General features: G+C 43.7%; 1 protein-coding gene across 2 annotated transcripts in view; it reads left to right on the top strand.

Moving 5' to 3' along the window:
- Nucleotides 1–3,635: 3,635 nt before the first annotated feature.
- The window catches only part of TCEA1 (transcription elongation factor A1), a 59,940-nt gene continuing 43,433 nt past the window's right edge, over nt 3,636–20,142 (top strand). The window contains exon 1 of one of the 2 annotated variants that reach the window (XM_053558829.1): nt 3,636–4,170. In XM_053558829.1, the coding sequence (XP_053414804.1) occupies nt 4,108–4,170 (63 nt within the window). In that variant the 5' untranslated portion in view covers nt 3,636–4,107. The remainder of the gene's footprint in view (nt 4,171–20,142) is intronic. The other variant, XM_053558827.1, reaches the window with a different exon arrangement.

Here is a 20,142-nt window from a genome sequence, read left to right as displayed (position 1 = left end):
AGCCTAGCTCACAGAAGCCTCAAACAAGGATCAGATGAGCCTGAGCCTTCGGCCTCAGCCTCCAGAGTAGCTCTAGCTATAGGTGCCTGCCACAATGCTGGGCTAATTTTCCTATTTTTAGTGGAGATGGGTCTCACTCTGGCTCAGGCTGGTCTTAAACTCCTAAACTCAAGCTGTCCTCTCTCCTGGGCCTCTGAGAGGGCTAGGATTACAGGCTTGAGTCACCATGCCCACCCCACTTGCTTTTACAACTTCTATTCAACATCATCCTGGAAATTCTAGCCAGAATAATTAGGCAAGAAATGATGAAATGATTTTATATAGACAATCCCAAAGAATACATTAAAAAACATATTAGAGCTAATAGACCAATTCAGCAAATTTGAAGGATAAAATACCGGTTGTATTCGTACACATTAGCAATAAACAATTTGAAAAGGAAATTAAGAAAATAATTCTGGCCAAGTGGGGTGGCTCATGCCTGTAATCCTAGCACCCTGTGAGGCCAAGTGGGGTAGATCGCCTGAGCTCACGAGTTTGAGACCCACCTCAACTCAAGAGTTTGAGACCAGCCTGAGCAAAGCAAGACCCATCTCTATTTTTTTTTTTACTTTTTTTTTTTTTGGCCAGGGCTGGGCTTGAACCCGCCACCTCTGGCATATGGGGCTGGCGCCCTACCCTTTGAGCCACAGGTGCCACCCAAGACCCATCTCCATTAAAAATAGAAAAAGTAGCTAGGCATTGTGGAGGGTGTCTATAGTCCCAGCTACTTGGGAGGCTGAGGCATGAGGATTGCTTGAGCACAAGAGCTCTGAGTTATGATGCCACAGCACTCTACCTAGAGCGACAGAGACTCTGACTCAAAAAAAAAAAATTCCATTTATAATAGCATTTAAAATAATAAAATACCTAGAAATAAATTTAGCCAATGAGGCCAACGAGTTACACACTGATAACTACAAAATATGTATTGCTGGAAGAAAATAAAATAGATTGAATAGGCAACTCATTTTAATGAATTGGGAGATTTAATATTGTTAAAATGGCAATGGTTAATCTTCATGACCTTGGATTTGACAATTGTTTCTGAGATTTGACAGCAAAAGTTCAAATAACAATGGAAAATATATGAACTTTGACAACATCTTAAAAGGTTTATGCATCAAAAGTCACTATCAAGAGAGTGAAAGGACAACTCACAAAATGGGAAACAATGTTTGCAAATCATATATCTGATAAGGCTTTAGTGTCCAGAATATATAAAGAACTGTGTGCTACTCAACAAAAAGACACCCAGTTAAAACTTGAGCAAAAGGACTTGAATAGACTTTTCTCCAAAGAAGACATATAAATGGCCAAAAAAACCACATGAAAATATGCTTAACACCATTAGTCACTAGGGAAGGGCAAATGAAAACCACAGTGAGATACCACTTCACACTCCCTAGGGTGGTTAGAATTTTAAAAATGGACAAAACCAATTATTGATGTAGAGAAATTTTAACCCTATTACACTGTGGGTGGGAATGCAAAATAGTGCAGCTGCTGTTATAAACAGATTGGTAGTTCCTCAAATTTGAATATAGAATTACTGTATGACTCAGCAATTCCACTTGTAGGTACACACACAAAAAACCCCTAAAACAGGTGTTCACACAAAACACCTGTACAGCAATGTCCATACACAGCAGCACTATTCATAAGAGTGAAAATGTGAATAGTGAAAGGTAGGTGGAAACAACTCTTATGCCCAATACAGGCTATTATGTGAAGTGTTCACAGTAGTCTAGGCCACAGTGATAGAATGCACATTAGTAGCTGCCAAGTTTCCGGGAGAAGAGAATGAGGAGTGACTGCTTCATTGGTACAGGTTGTCTTTTGGAGGCGATGTAAGTTTTTAGAAAACTCTTTTTTTTGTGGTTTTTGGCCAGGGCTGGGTTTGAACCCACCACCTCCGGCATATGGGACCAGTGCCCTACTCCTTGAGCCACAGGCGCTGCCCATTTTTTTTTTTTTTTTTTACAGTTTTTGGCCAGGGCTGGGTTTGAACCCCCCACCTCCGGCATATGGGGCCAGCACCCTTGTCCTTTGAGCCACAGACACTGCCCAGTTTTTAGAAAACTTTTGTGAACTATCTAGTGGTGATGGTTGTACACATCGTTACTGTCTGAAATGCCACTGAATTTTAACATAGTCAAAATGGTAAATCTGAGGCCAGGCATGGTGGCTAACACCTATAATCCTAGAATTTGGGAGGCAGAGGTGGGTGGATCACCTGAGCTCAGGCGCTAGAAACAAGCCTGAGCAAGAACAGGACCCCATCTCTAAATAAATTGCCCACGTTGTGGCAGATGCCAGTAGCCTCTGCTTTAGGAAGGCTGGGGCAAGGGGATCACTTGAGCCCAAGAGTTTGAGGTTGCTGTGAGCTACCAGGAGGCAAAGGCACTCTACCCAGGGCAAGAGTGAGACTTTGTCTCAAAAATAAATAAAATAAATAAATAAAATGGTAAATTTGGGGTTGTGTGTATTTCATTTACCACAGTACAAAAAGACAATCACCTGACTCTTTGGGAAAAACCTCCAAAAGACAGGATTATTAGAATAAATTGGATAAATCCAAACCTTAAGTCGCCTACCAGTACAGGACGGTGGTCAGGGACAGTTTGCTTTCGCATGTCTGGGACCACCCCCCATTGGTTTGTGGCTCTGGCTGGTTACCAACCTGTGCCACTGAATTTAAAGGGAATTTTTTACATGCTTATTAACTGATGCATCAATTAGCAAACAGGGTTATCAATATTGCACTAATACAATTTCTAGCTAATGGGCCTATGTAGAACTCTGTATTTGTTTTCTAGAATACAAACTTTTTCAGGACACATATTTATAAAAATTGACAAAATCTCAACAAATAACCTTAGGACCAGCAAATTCAATTATGAAAAGATTATTTAAAAATGAAATACAGTGGCCACCTAGGTGGCTCACGCCAGGTGGATTGCAGAGCTCACAGGTTCGTTACCAGCCAGAGCCAGAATGAAACCCCCGTCTCTAAAAATTGCCGGGCGTTGCGGCGGGCGCCTGTAGTCCCAGCTACTCGAGAGGTTGAGGCAGGAGGATCACTTGAGCCCCAAAGTTTGAGGTTGCTGTGAATTGTGACGCCACAGCACTCGATCTGTGGCAAGGAAGTGAGACTTTGTCTTAAAGAAATTTATAAAAATAAGAAACGCTGAAAACAATGAAATCCGTCTACTAATGGGCTGTTTAGGGGATGGGAGTTCGGTTTTTCTTTCTTTCTTTCTTTCTTTCTTTTTTTTGAGACAGAGCCTCAAGCTGTCGGCCTGGGTAGGGTACTGTGGCATCACAGCTCACAGCAACCTCCAACTACTGGCCTCAAGAGAGTCTCCTGCCTCAGCCTCCCAAGTAGCTGGGACTACAGGCGCCCGCCACAACGCCCGGCTATTTTTTGGTTGCAGCCATCATTGTTGTTTGGCGGGTCCAGGCTGGATTCAAACCCGCCAGCTCTGGTGTATGTGGCTGGCGCCTTAGCCGCTTGAGCCATAGGCGCCAAGCCAGGGAGTTCGGTTTTTCACTGCTGCCCTCTAGCGCGGAGAAGGAGCGCGGGTTCCAGAGTATAAAGTCCGCCGAAGTTCCATTCTCCGAATCAGAAAGTGTTTGCAGCTTCGTAGGCCTCAGGAGGTTCCAAACCTCCGGGTTGTCCCTAGGGATCTGGGGGCGGCAGCGCCGCGGAACCTGCTGGCCCTCCACCGCCCACGGGCAGGAAGCCCAGCCGGCTAACTACCACTCACTCGCCCGCCAGCGCTGGGTCCGCAGCCCGCCAGGCGGGAGCCTCGGCTCGCGGCATCCCAGCGATCTGCAATCTATTGGTAGTGCCTGCGAATTGCGCGCGGAGTTCGATTGGCGTCACCTGCGAGGGGAGGAGCCTCCGCCGCTGCCGCCGCCGCGGGCTTGGTTTGTGAGGAAGGGCCTAGGCCCGGGTGGTGGGACTTGCGGACATCCGGGGCTCGCTTTCTTCCGTCTTCTCTGCCGTAGCTTCTCCCACCTCCCTCGCCCAGCAGGCTAGGCGCGAGGAAGACCTCCGGAGCCATGGAGGACGAGGTGGTCCGCATTGCCAAGAAGATGGACAAGATGGTGCAGAAGAAGAACGCGGTGAGCGCGGGGGGTGGCGCGGGCCGGCAGAGGCCGGGTGGCGGGCGGCAGGCCGGGTCTGGCCGGAGGGGTCTCCTCTGACCCTTGCTTTGCCCGCTCCGCTGCAGCCCTGCGGTTCCACGAGCCGGGCGGGTCGCGCGCCCGCGTCCTCCGGGTCGGCGTCCGGGCCGGGGCAGGCCGGTGCCGCGTCCCCCGGGTCGGCGTCCAGGCCGGGGCAGGTCGGTACGGCGTCCCCCGGGTCGGCGTCCGGGCCGGGGCATGTCGGTGCCGCGTCCCCCGGGTCGGCGTCCGGGCCGGGGCAGCCGGTGCCGCGTCCCCCGGGTCGGCGTCCGGGCCGGGGCAGGCCGGTACCGCGTCTCCGGGTCGGCGTCCGGGCCGGGGCATGTCGGTGCCGCGTTCCCCGGGTCGGCACCGAGGCCACCGGCGCTCGGACTCGGTCTCGGTGTTTCAGGTCCGTCCTTGTTGCAGCGTTATAAACCGAGTAAAGGATTAGAGCACGTTCTGCTTCGGTTTTAAACTTCCGTAGTAGCAAGACCTCGCTTATTTTGCTTCAGAACAGAAGAGCGTAGAAAGCTTTAGGTATTCGAAAGAAAGCTTTCTTTTCTGTGATCCGTGGCTAACAATTAGAAATAGCACCCAATAGAGGTTTGTGATCGGTTTTAGACATCAGGCTGATAAGATAAAAACTCCTAGATCTTATTTTTGAAGAAGGCAAAATAAAGATCCACTTGGTTATCTCATCTACGCTACGGATTTGCTTAGAAGTTAAAAAGATAAAATAGGTTAGTCTCTTGGCAAGTTAACGAACATGTTTAAAAAGTGGATCTTGTGGGGTCGTCACGTACAAAAGAGCTAAAGCACACGCACTAACTAGCGTGCTCAGGTAGATGGATTTGGACTAATGTCATTTCCTCAGTACTAAGTGGTTTACACTTAAATTCGGGGGCATTTTCTTGTGTGTTTATGTGAACGTGTTCTCTTGTGATTCGAGGTCATCAATCTGTTTCTACAGTTTGTCCACCTGTATGGTCACTTTCTTCTTCTTTTTTTTTTTCAGTTTTTGGCTGGGGCTGGGCTTGAACCCGCCACCTCTGGCATATGGGGCCAGTGCCCTAATCCCTTGAGCTACAGGCGCTGCCCTTGTATGGTCACTTTCAATGCCTTCAGACTCACCTGTTTTCACCTAAACTTTATGATTGTCTTCATCTGAATTTGCTCCACCGTGTTCAGCACATTTTCATCACCAATGTACCTGAAATACTTTACTATCCATCTATGAAATAAATTCCACATCAAACTAATGTGAAAGGGGTGCTCTGATTTGTGCCACACTTTAGAGGTTTAAAGAATCTGCCCAATATTCTTTGTGACTCACAACATAGCTGTGGGTACATAAAGTGTACCCTTTTTACACATTAAGAGACTAAGTCAGAGAGACTAAGTATTCGTACTTCTAATAAATACTATATCGCTTGCATTAAGCCAGAACCAGATTTTCTACCCAACAGCATTCTTTCCGTGTAACAGCCAGATTGCAAATTAGTGTTAACATTAAATGCTTAAGACTTAAAGCATCCTGTTTCTTTTCCTTTAACAAGTGCATTGCTCCAGCATTTTAATTTTGTATCTTGCTTGTTAATATGTATTTGCAATTTTTGCCTTTTAAAATATTTCCTGGGCCGGGCACAGTGGCTCGCGCCTGTAATCCTAGCAGGTGGAAGGCAGAGGTGGATGGATTGCTTGAGCTCAGGAGTTCCATAGCATGACCTCATCTCTTAAAAAAAAAAAATAGCCAGGTGTGGTGGCTACTGTAGTAGTCCCAGCTACTCCAAGGCTGAGGCAAGAGAATCACTTGAGTCGAGGAGTTTGAGGTTGCTGTGAGTTGTGATGCCAGGGCACTCTACCAAGGGCGACAAGTAAGACTGTGTCTAAATAAAAAACAAAAATAAAAATAGAGAAAATAGCTGGGCCTAGTATTGGATGCCTTTAGTCCCAGCGACCAGGGAGGCTGAGGCAGAAGGATTAGGCGCTGTGAGCTATGATGATGCCATGGCATTCTACCCAGGGTAACAGACTAAGACTCTGTCTTAAAAAATAAAATACTGGGGCGGCGCCTGTGGCTCAGTGGGTAGGGCATTGGCCGTATATATTCTGAGGGTGGCGGGTTCAAACCCGTCCTGGCCAAACTGCAACAAAAAAATAGCCGGGCATTGTGGTGAGCCTCTGTAGTCCCAGCTACTCAGGAGGCTGAGGCAAGAGAATCACCTAAGCCCAAGAGCTGGAGGTTGCTGTGAGCTGTGATGCCACGGCACTGTACCAGGGGCGACAAAGTAAAACTCGGTCTCTTAAAATAAATAAATAAAATAAAATATTGGCCGGGCGCTGTGGCTCATGCCTGTAATCCTACCATTTGGATTTGCCTGAGCTCACAGGTTGGAGACCAGCCTGAGCAAGAGCAAGAGCCCATCTCTAAAAATAGCCCTGCGTTGTGGGAGATGCCAGTAGTCCCGGCTACTTGGGAGGCTGAGGCAAGAGAATTGCTTGAGCCAAAGAGTTAGAGGTTGCTATTGAGCTATGATGCCACGGTACTCTACTGAGAGCCAGCAAGTGAGACTCTGTCTCAAAAAAAAAAAAAAAAAAAATTCCTGTGCCCTTTATTTTTCCAGTTGATAACAGGCTTTTCATTCTCTACAGCAGGTGATGAGTTCTGGTTATTTGATAGGTCGAATATTTCTGTTATTTTGTTTAAACTGGAAATGTTTCCTCTCTGCCTGGATAGCCCCAGACTTTCATAGTAGAAGCTGCTAGGGAAGAAAACCCACCTGTTTGGTAATTTTTTTCTCTAACTTAGGCTATAATGTTTATCTTTTAATCATATAAAACTGTGGGTGTTTCTTTCCTTCTTTCCTTGTAATAGGTTTTGTTTTTTTTTCAATCTGGAAACAGAGTCTCACTCTGTTGAGGCTAGAGTGCCTTGAAATCTACCTAGGTCACAGCAACCTCAAACTCCTGGGTTCAAGTGATCCTCTGGCTTCAGCCTTCAGAGTAGCTGGGACTACGGTTGTCTGCTGTGAGGTCCAGCTAATTTTCTATTTTTTGTAGAGATAGGTCTCACTCTTGCTCAGGCTGGTCTCCAAAGCTCAAAGGATCCTCTTGCCTCAGCTTCCCAGAGTGCTAGGATTACAAGCTTGAGCTACACGCCTGACCATAACAGGTTTTTTGTTGTTATTGTTTTAAGACAGTCTTATTCTTTGTCCCTGAGTACAATGTCATGGGCATCATCATAGCTCACAGCAACAATCCTCCTGCCTCAGCCTCCTGAGTAGCTGGGACTACAGACACCTGCCAGCACACCTGGCTAGTTTTGTTATTTTTAGTAGAGGTGGGGTCTCACTTTTGCTCAATCTTGTCTGGAACTCCTGAGCTCAAGCAATCGACCCTCCTCGGCCTTTGAAATTTCTAGGATTACAGGTGTCAGCCACCACACCTGGTTCGTCATCGGTGTTTCTTAAAGTAAGTAATTTCTTAGTGGGCAGGTATGGAAAAGGTAAGTATGTATGCATCTGCAGGTCTCAAATTATCAACAGATCTTTATAATGAGTCTGGTGGAGAATGACTGTAAACTCTACAGATAATCCTCAAATTTATTTTTTCTTCTAAAATCTAAGTTTTCTGTTAACAGTAATGAAAACTTGTTACCCCAAAAAGAAGAGTAAAAACTGACTGGTTCTTTTACTTTTTTCCTTTTCATTTTCCTGTCCTCTAGACATTCAAACAGGCTGATGAAATACAGAGAAAGGGAAATGGTCAGAATAACACCTCTTTCCTCTCCTGGGAAGAGAGAATACTTTCTAAGTGTTCAGTAATTTAATAGTTGTTTTGGGAGTTGTAGGATTATGGTAGATTTGTTTCTCTTTTTTTCTGTGGTTTTCAAATTTTCTTTCATGCGCTGTTTTTTAAATAATGTATCTGTTCTATGTAAATGTAAAATTTGAAGAATAATAGTTATCTTAACTGACAAATTTACTGTTACTGGATATCATTTGGTTTTAATAAAACCATAAGTGTACCATGATTGAGCTATTACTCTAAGCCAGATATTCTGCTGAGTACTTACTTTATCTCTTTTATTCTTCAGGCAGCTTTGCAAAATAAAAATGAGTTAACTGTGGAACCTCTGTAAATTGACCACCCAAGGAACTGTAACAAAATCGTCAACAGATAGAGGTGGTCAACATAAGGACCCAGGCCTACTATACTGATGATACATGGATGTGGTACATGTCCCATCTGTGAAAATTAGGTCAACTTAAGGAGGTTGTCAACTATGAAGATTCTACTGTATTTAGAAAGTTAACTGAATTATCCTAAGCCAAATAGCTAGTAAGTGGCCAAATGAAGATGCAAATCTAAATCTGTTTTGCTCCAAAGCTGGTACTGCTGTGTTAAGCTATAATCTCTCTTTAGGAGACCTTTATGTCTCCTTTTGAATGATCATGGGAACATAAAACCAGGAAGCAAGGGTATGTACTTGGCGTTCTGCGGCAGCCTGTGGCAGCCAGGTTTCCCTAAATACTCTCAGGTCATTATCTTGACCCCAGTTCTACCCAGAATGTTGTCCCAGGTGTGTATTTGATCTCAGCATTTTTAGCAGTTTTACAACTACACTTTTCTAGGCCACAATGAACCACAGAAGGTAATGCCAGATTTTTAGGTATTAACTGATTTTTACTTAACCTTTTTTCTTGTCATTTTGACTTGTGGATCTGCGTCTTGGCTGTTCTGAACTTTTGCTGTGTGATCTTAGGGACGTTCCTTAACATCTCTAGAAAATTTCTTGATAGTAAATTTGAAGTAGTTTAGTAAAGATTAAGTGAATATAAAATGTTACCAGTGCTTAGGAAGAAATAAGAGCTAAAAAATAACCTGTGATTATCTTTGTTTAAAAGGAGGAAGGAGGCAAGAACTTAGTTTTGAGGGCAGTGCTTGTGGATCAGTGAGTAGGGTGCCGGCTCCATATACCGAGGGTGGCAGGTTCAAACCCGGCCCCGGCCAAACTGCAACAAAAAATAGCCGGGTGTTTTGGCAGGCGCCTGTAGTCCCAGCTACTCAGGAGGCTGAGGCAAGAGAATCCCCTAAGCCCAAGAGCTGGAGGTTGCTGTGAGCTGTGATGCCACAGCACCCTACTGAGGGTGAAATAGTGAGACTCTGTCTCAAAAATAAATAAATAAATAAATAAATAGAAAAACTAACCAAGTGTTGTGGCAGGTGCCTGTAGTCCCAGCTACTCGGGAGGCTGAGGCAAGAAAATCATGTCTTACACTAAATCAGTCTTACACTCTCAAATGTAAGTGTTTGAGATTGCTGTGAGCTGTGATGCCATGACAGTCTACCATGGGCGACAAAGTGAGACTCTGTCTCAAAAACAAACAAACAAACAAACAAACAAAAAAAAAAAACTTTTGAAGTTCATGAGTGCTTCTCACTTGGATTCCCCTGTCTGCTGCTGTAGGTTCTGTTCCTCCTGTTCTATTTGTCCTCTTTTGCTTATCATGTTTTGTTTTGTTTTTGAGACAGAGTCTCACTCTGTCACCCTTGGTAGAGTGCCTTGGCATCACAGCTCACAGCAACCTCAAACTCTTGGACTTCAGCGATTCTCTTGCCACAGCCTCCCGAGTAGTTGGGACTACAGGCACCCGCCACAACACCTGGCTATTTTTTTGTTGCATTGTCATTGTTGATTTTAGCTGGCCCGGGTTGGGTTAGAACCAGGCAGCCTCCCTGTATGTGAACGGCGCCCGACCCACTGAGCTATGGGCTCTGCCTTGCTTATCATGTTTATCAATCTTTCTCCCTGCCAATAAAACTCTATCCTGTTGCTTAAAAATAAATAAATAAATCTCTTCACGAACTTCAAAACTTTGTGGATAGTGTTCAGGTTTATTTTTTTCATTGAAGGCTCAAGGGTGAGTGGAATTAAATTGTAGGGAGAGAAATTTAATTCGATGTTAACATTTCCTAGGGGTACTGGGGCACCTTAAATATTTACATTTCTGGCCTGGTGGCTCAGGCCTGTAATCTCAGCATTGTATGGGTCCCTAGGGGAAGGATTGCCTGAAGCTAGGAGTTTAGCAACAATCCTGGCAACATAGACTCTTGCCTTTACCAAAAAAAAAAAAAAAGGCCAAGTGTGGTGGCTCCACTAGTCCTAGCTATTTGGGAGGTTGAGGTGGAACAGTCTCTGGTGCCCAGAAGTTTGAGGTTGCAGTGAGCTGTGATTATACCATTGCACTTCAGCTGGGTGACAGAGCAAGACCTGTCTAAAAAAAAAGTTACATTTCTCAGTCCTATTATATCTGGCAAGGTGGCTCCTGCCTGTAATCCCAGCACTCTGGGAAGTGAGGTGGGTGGATTGCTTAAGCTCACAAGTTTGAGACCTGCCTGAGCCAGAGCGAGACCTCATCTCTAAAAAAGATATCTGGGCGTTGTGGCAGGCGCCTATAGTCCCAGGTACCAGGGAGGTTGAGGCAAGAGACTCACTTAAGCCCAAGAGTTAGAGGTTGCTGTGAGCTGTGATGCTATGGCACTCTATTGAGGGTGACAAAATGAGACTCTCAGAAAAAAAAAAAAACAAAAAAACAGCTACAACAAAACTTTGGTATCTATATCTGAGTTAGATTAATTAATATAAAGGTTTAGAATGACTGTATAATTTATCAATAGCTTTATTGAGATAGATATACAATAAAACACATTCTTTTAAAGCATGGTTAACTTTTTTTTTTTTTTTAAAGAATGGGTCTCACTCTGTTGCCTCAGGCTGGTACCATGGTGTCAGCCCACTTCACAGCTACCTCAAATTCCTGGGCTTAAGGCAGGAGCAGGTCACTATACCGGGCTGGATTTTCCTTTTTTTGGAGAGACAGAGTCTCACTTTATCGCCCTCAGTAGAGTGCTATGGTGTCACAGCTTACAGTAACCTCCAACTCCTGGGCTTAGGTGATTCTCTTGCCTCAGCCTCCCAAGTAGCTGGGACTACAGGTGCCTGCCACAACGCCCAGCTATTTTTTTCTTGCAGTTTGGCCGGGGCCGGGTTTGAACCTGCCACCCTCAGTATATGGGGCTGGTGCCTTACCCACTGAGCCAAAGGCACCTCCCTGGATTTTCCATTTTTAATAGAGACAGGGGTCACACTCTTGCTCAGGCTGATCTTGTACTCCTGAGCTCCAAGGATCCTCCTGCCTCAGCCTCCCAGAGTGCTAGTATTACAGGTGTGAGCCACCTCGTCTAGCCTACACGTTTACTTTTGGAATAATCCTGCCCCCCTCCATAGTCACAACTCCAGGTGTACCTTTGGCTCCCTAAAAACTTAACTGCTAATAGCCTACTGTTGACCAGAAGCCTTACCGATAATGTAAATAGTAGATTAACACTAGAGAAAAGATGTTAATAAGAAAATCATAAGACAAAATATGCTTACTATTAAGTGCAAGTGGATCATCATGGAGGTCCTCATGTTCACTTTGGGCAGGCTGAGGAGGAGGAGTAAGAGGAGGGGTTGATTTTGCAGTCTAAGAGGTAGCAGAGGTGGAAGAAAATCCTTTGTAAGTGGATATTCTAGTCCAAATCTGTGTTGTTCAAGGGTCAGCTGTTAAATCAGTGAGTTTTAGTATTTGGCTATAAATACTAAAACTTGCCTACTTCTAGAACATTTTCTTCACTCCAAAAAGAAACCTTGTGCCCATTAAGCAGTCAGTCCCCATTCAACCCCCATCGTCCCCAACCAGTCTCTCAAACTCACCTGACAACTGCTCATGTACTTTCTGTCTCAGTATTTGCCTATTCTGAAAATTGTGTATTAGTGAAGTCATGTAACACATGGTTTGTATGACTGGCTTCTTTTACTTGGTAGTAATGTTTTAAAGGTCACGGATTAGCACATCATTCCCTTGATTTCGTGGAATGCAGTACTGTGGACGTGCAGTGCCACGTTTTGTTTATTCATCATGTGGTAGACATTTGGGCTGCTTCTATCCTTTGGCTGTTATGATGCTGCTAAGAATATTCCTATGTAAGTGTGTGTGGATGTGTGTTTTTGTTTTTGTTGGGTATGTATCTAGGAGTAGAATTATTATTTTTTATTTTTTTAGAGACAGAGTCTTACTTTGTCGCCCTTGGTAGAGTACCGTGGCGTCACCACTCACAGCAACCTCCAGCACTTGGGCTTAGGCGATTCTCTTGCCTCAGCCTCCCGAGTAGCTGGGACTAAAGGCGTCCACCACAGTGCCCAGCTATTTTTTTGTTGTTGTTGTTGCTGTTGATGTTGTTGCAGTTTGGCCGCGGCTGGGTTCGAACGCGCCACCCTCAGTATATGGGGCCGGTGCCCTACTCACTGAGCCACAGGCGCCACCCCATGGGTAGAATTATTATACTAGGTCATATAGTAACCATGTTTAACCTTTCGAAGAACTGCCAGACTATTTTCCAAAGTGGCTGTACCATGTTATATTGCTACTAGCGGTTTATGAGAGTTCCAGTTTAACTAAATCTTCACTAACACTTATTATTGCCCTTCTTTTTTGATGATAGCTTTCCCAGTGGGTGGAAAGTGATATCTCTTTCTGGTTTTGATTTGGATTTCTCTGTGACTAACAGTGTTGAGCATCTATTCATGCATGGCTTTTTGGCTATGTATGTCATCTTTGGGGAAATGTTTATTCTAAATCCTTTGACTGCCTTTTTTTTTTTAAAGAGGTAGGATCTCGCTGTGTTGCTCAGGCTTGAGTATAGTATAGCAGCTTTGCATATTTTTAAATTGGATTATTTGTCTTTTTTTGAGGGGGGGACAGAGTCTCACTATTTTGCCCTCAGTAGAGTGCGATGGCATCACAGCTCACAGCAGCCTCAAACTCTTGGGCTTAAGCGATTCTCTTGCCTCAGCCTCCCAAGTAGCTGGAATTACAGGCACCTGCCACAGTGCCCAGCTATTTTTGTTGTTGTTGCAGTTGTCATTGTTGTTTAGCTGGCCTGGGCTGGATTCGAACCCACCAGCCTCGGTGCATGTGGTTGGTGCTGTAACCACTGTACTACAGGCACTGAACCTGGATTGTCTTCTTCTTCTTCTTATTATTATTATTAGTTTTTCTGAAAATAGGGTTTCACTCTGTAACATAGAATGGAGTGCAGTGGTCCTAGTCATAGCTCACTGCAGCCTCAAACTCTTAGGCTGAAGTGATCCTTCTGCCTCAGCCTCCTGAAGTTAACTCCCAACTAATTTTTTATTGTTATTCTTAGTAGTAGTCTCACTTGGTTGTCCACGTCTATCTGTCTTTTTAGTTTTGAGTTCTTTATGTTCTGAATACTAGACTGTTATTAGATATACAAATATAGTTTCCCATTTTGTGCGTTGTCTGTTCACTCTTTAGTATTGGTCTTTGATATACTTTAATCTTTATGAATTGATCTAATTTTTTCTTTTGTTGCTTGTGCTTTTGGTGAAGTATAACTGCAAATTTGAGGTGACATAGTAAAATTACAATTTCTAGTTTTATAGTAGTGTTAATGAAGTGTAATTCAAATCTTTATTTATTTTATTTTTTGAGACAGAGTCTCACTTTGTTGCCTTTGGTAGAGTGCTGTGGCATCACAGTTCACAGCAACCTCAAACTCCTGGGCTCAAGTGATCCTTTTGTCTCAGCTTCCTAAGTAGCTGGACTACAGGTGCCTGCCACAATGCCAGGCTATTTTTAGAGACAGAATCTTGCTCTTGCTCAGGCTGGTCTGGAACTAGTGAGTTCAAGCAATCCACCTACCTTGGCCTCCCAGAGTGCTAGGATTACAGGCATGAGCCACCATGCCTGAGTATGTGTATTTAGAGACAGTCTCAGTCTGTTGACCAAGCTAAAGTGCTGTGGCATTAGCCTAGCTTACAGCAACCTCAGACTCCTGGGTTCAAGCAATCATCCCACCTGAGCCTCCCAAGTAGCTGGGACTATAGGTGCCTGCCACAACACCTGGCTAATGTTTTTAGTTTTTAGTAGAGACAGGGTCTCACTTTGCTCAGGCTGGACTTGAACTCCTGAGCTCAATAGATCCTCCTGCCTCAGCCTCTCAGAGTGCTAAGATTATAGATGTAAGTCACTGCACATGACTTATAATTCAAATATTTATAATTTAGTGTTTCCTTTTTTAAAAAGTAAATAGCATCTTAATTTTTAACCTTGAAATCTCATGATAAATCCTGTGAAGAAGTATTTGAGTTGATTGAACTTAATATGCTCTCTTAAATTGCTGGCATATTTTTTAGGAATATTTTATGGTAGAAATAAATAATTGTATGTCTTTGTACTCCGTAGCAGCCATATTCTTTGTGTCTGGCCTTCTACTTTGGTACTTCATCTGTGGAATGTTACTGCATTTGGCCATTTTTACTACTCAAGGTTAATATATTGTGCTGACCTACAAATAAAGAAGTTGAATGAAAAGGGGAAATAACATTCCCAGGATCTTACAGTTAGGAATTGAGAGATCATGGATTTGAATCTAGATCTGTCTTTGGTATGGACCATGTTCTTAACTGTAAATCCCCCTTACTCCCTCCTTATATCTTCTCGAAGAAGAAAATGTTCGTATCCTATACAGTCTTATATATGTGGGGCACAAAGTACAAGTGTGAGGCAGGAGAATCAACAACGTACTAAAGTAGTTTAATAGCTGTCGTTTATTTTTCAGCCAATACTAGGAACTAAATTTGGCTTTAGAAGATAGTCTTGCTGTCTCTTGCATCCTCTTTAGGAGATGCTGCAATCTAATAGACTTCATTTAGAGACAAGTGATGATGGTAGAAAGATAGAATGCAGCTTCTTGTGTGGTAATGGCTATTTACCTGGGTTCACAGTGCAGAACTGCCACTGGTGGACCAGTGGAATGGAAAGAGCAGAGGTGTAGGGTCAGGAGACTAGTTCTTGTCCTTGCTGTTACACTGTCCATCAGTGTGACCTTGGGCAAGTCACTTTCCTTTTCTGTATTTATATTTCTCTCTTCATATGAAGGTTTGGAGGAGTTTTTTTTTTTTTAGACAGAGTCTCACTTTGTTGCCTTTGGTAGAGTGCGATGGTGTCATAGCTCACAGTAACCTCAAACTCTTGGGCTCAAGCTAGTCTCTTGCCTCAGTCTTCCAAGTAGCTGGGACTACAGGTGTCTGCCACAACTCCCAGCTATTTTTAGAGATGAGGTCTTGCTCTTGCTCAGGCTGGTCTTGAACTCCTGAGCTCAGGCAGTCGGCCCACCTTATTAGCCTTCCAGAGTGCTAAGATTATAGGTGTGAGCCACTGTGCTCAGCCTTTGGGAGTGGGAGTAGATTCTTAAAGATTTGTTTGTTTTTAAATTGTCTGAAGTCAGAAAGCGTTTCTGTTTTTGTCTTTTTTTTTTTTGGAGACAGACTCTCTTGCCCAGGCTAGAGTGCCACAGCATCATCTTAGCCACAGTAACCTCAAACTCCTGGACTCAAGTGATCCTCCTGCCTGAGCCTCCCAAGTAGAGTAGTTGGTACTACGGGCCACCTGCCAAATGCCTGGCTAATTTTTCTATTTTTGTTAGGGATGGGATGGGACCTATCATTCAGATTGGTCTTGAACTCCCGAGCTCAAGGGATCCTCTGGACCTCGGCCTCCTAGAGTGCTAGGATTATAGGCATGAGCTCCCGTGGATAGCAAGGTTTTCTGTCTTGGCTCACTGCTGTATCCTTAACACAGAGCAGAGGTTGATACATAGCATTGATGAGTTATTTGTTGAGAGGCAATAGAGTGTAATTTTATAGAACTGGGGTAGATCTCACCTTTCCTAGCTATTAATTTTATGACCTTGTGCAAGTTACTTAACTGGCTTTAATTTCCTCATCTGTAAAATGAAGATAATAGATTACCTGCTTCCGTAGGGTTTTATTGTGCAGATAGAATGAAATAATGTATGTGAAGAATTTAATATAATGACCTGGCAAGCACATAATAACATGAAAAGTTTGTTGTCACTGAATTAATGAATGATTGTCTGGTTATTTTGTTTTTGTTTTTATTTTTTTGGAGACAGAGTCTTACTTTGTCACCCTTGGTAGAGTGCTGTGGCTTCTATAACTCATAGCAGCCTCAAGCTCAGGCTCGAGCGATCCTCTTGCCTCAGGCTCTCAAGTAGCTGAGACTATAGGACTCTACTACAAACAAATAAACTTAATGAGAAATCTGGAAATCTTTTAGTTTTTAAAGGTTTTTGGTTTTATAGGTAAGGGGTTGAAGACTTCATTTGCTCATAAAAATGTCATGCCTAAGGAAATTCTTGTTTAATAATAATTCTTTTTTCTTTTCTTCTTTTTTTTTTTTTTTTTTTTTTGTGAGACAGAATCACTGTGTCATCCTTAGTAGAATGCCATCGTGTCTTCATAGCTCTCAGCAACTTTAAACTCTTGGGCTCAAAAGATCTTCTTGCTTCAGTAGTACTTCCCAAGTAGCTGGGACTGTAGGCACCCACCACACCTGGCTGTTTTTAGAGACAGGAATCTTGCTATTGCTCAGGCTGGTCTCAAAGTCCTGAGCTCAAGCATTCTACCTGCTCGGCTTCCCAGAGTGCTGGGATTGCAAGTGAGAGCTACCTTGCCTGGCCCACTTGTTGAAAATAATTTTTTTTTTTTTTTTTTTTTTTTTTGAGACAGAGTCTCACCATCTCACCCATGATAGAGTGCTATGACATCACAGCTCACAGTAAACTCAAACTCTTGGGCTCTAGTGATTCTCTTGCCTCAGCCTCCCAAGTAGCTGGAACTGTAGGCACCCACCACAGTGCCCGGCTATTTCTTGTTGTTGTTGCAGTTGCATTGTTGTTTTACCTACCCACGGCTGGATTCCAACCAGCCAGCCTTGATGAGCTACGGGTGCCACCCTGAATAATAATTCTAAGTCAGTGTTTTCTCCTCTAACATTACACAGTTGTTGCCTCTAAGTGCAGAAATATATAGAATTTTAAAATCAGATAGGTTCTTTAGGCAGCAAATCATTAAAATTCTTTATGATCTATTTCCTAATTTCTACTGAATTTACAGTTTTATTTATGAGGTACTGGCTTAAATTAAAATGGTTTATCTCTTCAGTGGCAGAAGAAAAGTTAGCACTGGAAGGCACATCTAATATCTAATGTCTGGAAAAAGTGGAAAAATTACATGACTGGAAGCGTTTACTTGATTTTATATTTAAGAAATACAGGATAGGCACAGTGGCTCAAGCCTGCAGTCCTCTGGGAGGCCAAGGTGAGAGGATTACTTGAAGGCAGGAATTCAAAACCAGCCTGAGTAAGGGTGAGACCCCATTTCTACCAAAAATAGAAAAAATTAACCACACTTGGGGATGTGTGCCTGTAGTCCCAGCTACTTGGGAAGGTGAGGCAAGAGACTCACTTAAACTTTTGGAGTTGGAGGTTGCAGTGAGCTATGATGACACCACTATACTCTAGCTGTGGTGACAGTGAGACTCTGTCTCAAAAAAGAAAAATATAGTAGAACCTCCATAGTTGACCACCTCCCTACATGGACTTCCTCAAGTCGGTCTAATGTTCTTTCTTTTTTTTTTTTTTTTTTGTAGAGACAGAGTCTCACTTTATGGCCCTTGGTAGGTTCCCATGGCATCACACAACTCACAGCAACCTCCAACTCCTGGACTTAAAGTGATTCTCTTGCTTCAGCCTCCCGAGCAGCTGGGACCACAGGCGCCCGCCACAACGCCTGGCTATTTTTTGGTTGCAGTTTGGCCGGGGCTGGGTTTGAACCCGCCACCCTCGATATATGGGGCCAGCGTCCTACTCACTGAGCCACAGGCACCGCCCAGTCGGTCTAATTTTCATAGACCAGATATACATCACATATATGTATAGTACAGCATGCCTCGTGCCTTTTGTTGACCACCTCTGCATGCTGACCAGTTTGTAACAGTCCCTTCGGTGGCAGCTACAGAGGTTCTGCTATGCAGCAGCACCGTGTGAGTCTTTGTTTCCTTCTTGCTTTGGGGGCATGAAGAGTGACGTGCTCTGGGATCTCGATTCTTCTGAGATACGCTGTCTTTCATTAATTTGTAGGGCCTCATCTTCATACTTTGACATTTTAGAAAGTAGATGAGCTGTACTTAGCATTAGCCAGCTGATTGTTGTGGTGTCTTCTCACAGGCAGAATGTCAAACCTAGAGTCAAAACTTACAGATTTTTTTTTTTTTGAGACAGAGTTTCTCTATGTTGCCGCCTGTACCACACTGGTTATGATGCCATCCACATGCACCAAGGTTGGCGGGTTCGAAACCAGCCCTGGCCTGCTAAATGACAGTGACAACTGCAAGAAAAAAATAGCCGGGCGTTGTGGTGGTCACCTGTAGTCCCAGCTACTTGGGAGGCTGAGGCAAGAGAATCGCTTAAGCCCAGGAGTTGGAGGTTGCTATGAGCTGTGACATCACGGTACTCTACCCAGGGCAACATAGTGAGACTCTGTCTCAACAACAAAAAAAATACACACACACATACATATTATACTCTAGTTTCTCTTCAGATTGCATAAATCTTTCGCCTTTTACCAAATAGAATACATTAAGTTAATATTAGACTAAATGAAATTTGATTAAGTGAATATATTAGATGAACTATACTAAATGGATATCAGATTGGAATATTTGGCCACAGGCTGTAAGTGGTGCTGTTGCTCCTTATCTAATTTTATTTCTCTTAACTTGTAATTCTTCCATCAGACCTATTTTGTTTCCTCTAAATCATCTTGAGAGCTTTTGACTCTAAATGGGAATTTGGTACCCCTGTGGACAGGCCTGTGAACTTAGATCTTAATTCTGAATTTTCTTTTAGATTTGCTCTTTACTATTATGCAAGAACCAGGTAAGCAGATGTCAAAGCAGACCAGTGAGATAGAGAGACTTCATGAGAATAAAGTTTCCCTCTCCCCCTGTGCCTGAGTGAATGTTAGAGAGGCTGCAGGATCTGCTGACCCTCACTGCAATTTTCTCATGGTTGGCTCCTTTCTTAGTCAACTCTGTTTTTTGCTGTTGTTTTTTTGTAGAGACAGAGTGTCACTTTATTGCCCTCTGTAGAGAGCCGTGGCATCACACACTTCACAGCAACCTCCAACTCCGGGGCCTAGGTGATTCTCCTGCCTCAGCCTCCCGAGTAGCTGGGACTACAGGCGCCCGCCACAGCGCCCGGCTATTTTTTCTTTGTTGTTGCAGTTCGGCCTGGGCCGGGTTTGAACCTGCCACTCTTGGGATATAGGGCCGGCACCCTGCCCACTGAGCCACAGGCGCCGCCCCTCTTGTTTTGTTCTGTTTTGTTTTTGAGACAGAGTCTCACCCTGTCACCCTTGGTAGAGTGTCGTGATGTCATAGCTCACAGCAACTTCAAATTCTTGGGCTTAAGCAATTTTCTTGCCTCAGCCTCCCAAATAGCTGGGACTATAGGCGCCCACCACATTGCCCAGCTGTTTTTTTTTGTTGTAGTTGTTACTGTTTGGCAGGCCCAGGCCAGGTTCATACTCCCCAGCCTTGGTGTATGTGGCCGGGGCCCTAGTCGCTGAGCTACAGGCGCCGAGCCTCTCCATAGAGTTTTGAGTTGTGTTACACCACCACAGTAAGAAATTTTATATTTCTACTCATATGTGCATACTAACAAATAAACAAATCTATTGAAAATAAACTTCTACTAACAATACTTAACCAGTTGGCTTCACAAGTGCTTGTTATAATGCAGTGAATGGATTTTATGATCTTCTAATGCATTTTAGTCTCCATATGAAAGATAGTGTGTATGTATGTATGTATATGTATGTTTGTTTTCATAGGAGTAAATGAGCCATCATGAGTTAGGGATACGAATTATAAATGTAAATCTCTGGTTAGACCCTGCTTTACTGTCTTGGGAGTTCAATATGAAATTATTTTATTT

This window comes from Nycticebus coucang, chromosome 13 (assembly GCF_027406575.1).
Source record: "Nycticebus coucang isolate mNycCou1 chromosome 13, mNycCou1.pri, whole genome shotgun sequence".
NCBI lineage: Eukaryota > Metazoa > Chordata > Mammalia > Primates > Lorisidae > Nycticebus > Nycticebus coucang.
The sequence above is the reverse complement of the archived record's forward strand: the minus strand, read 5'-3'. Positions and strand labels throughout refer to the sequence as shown.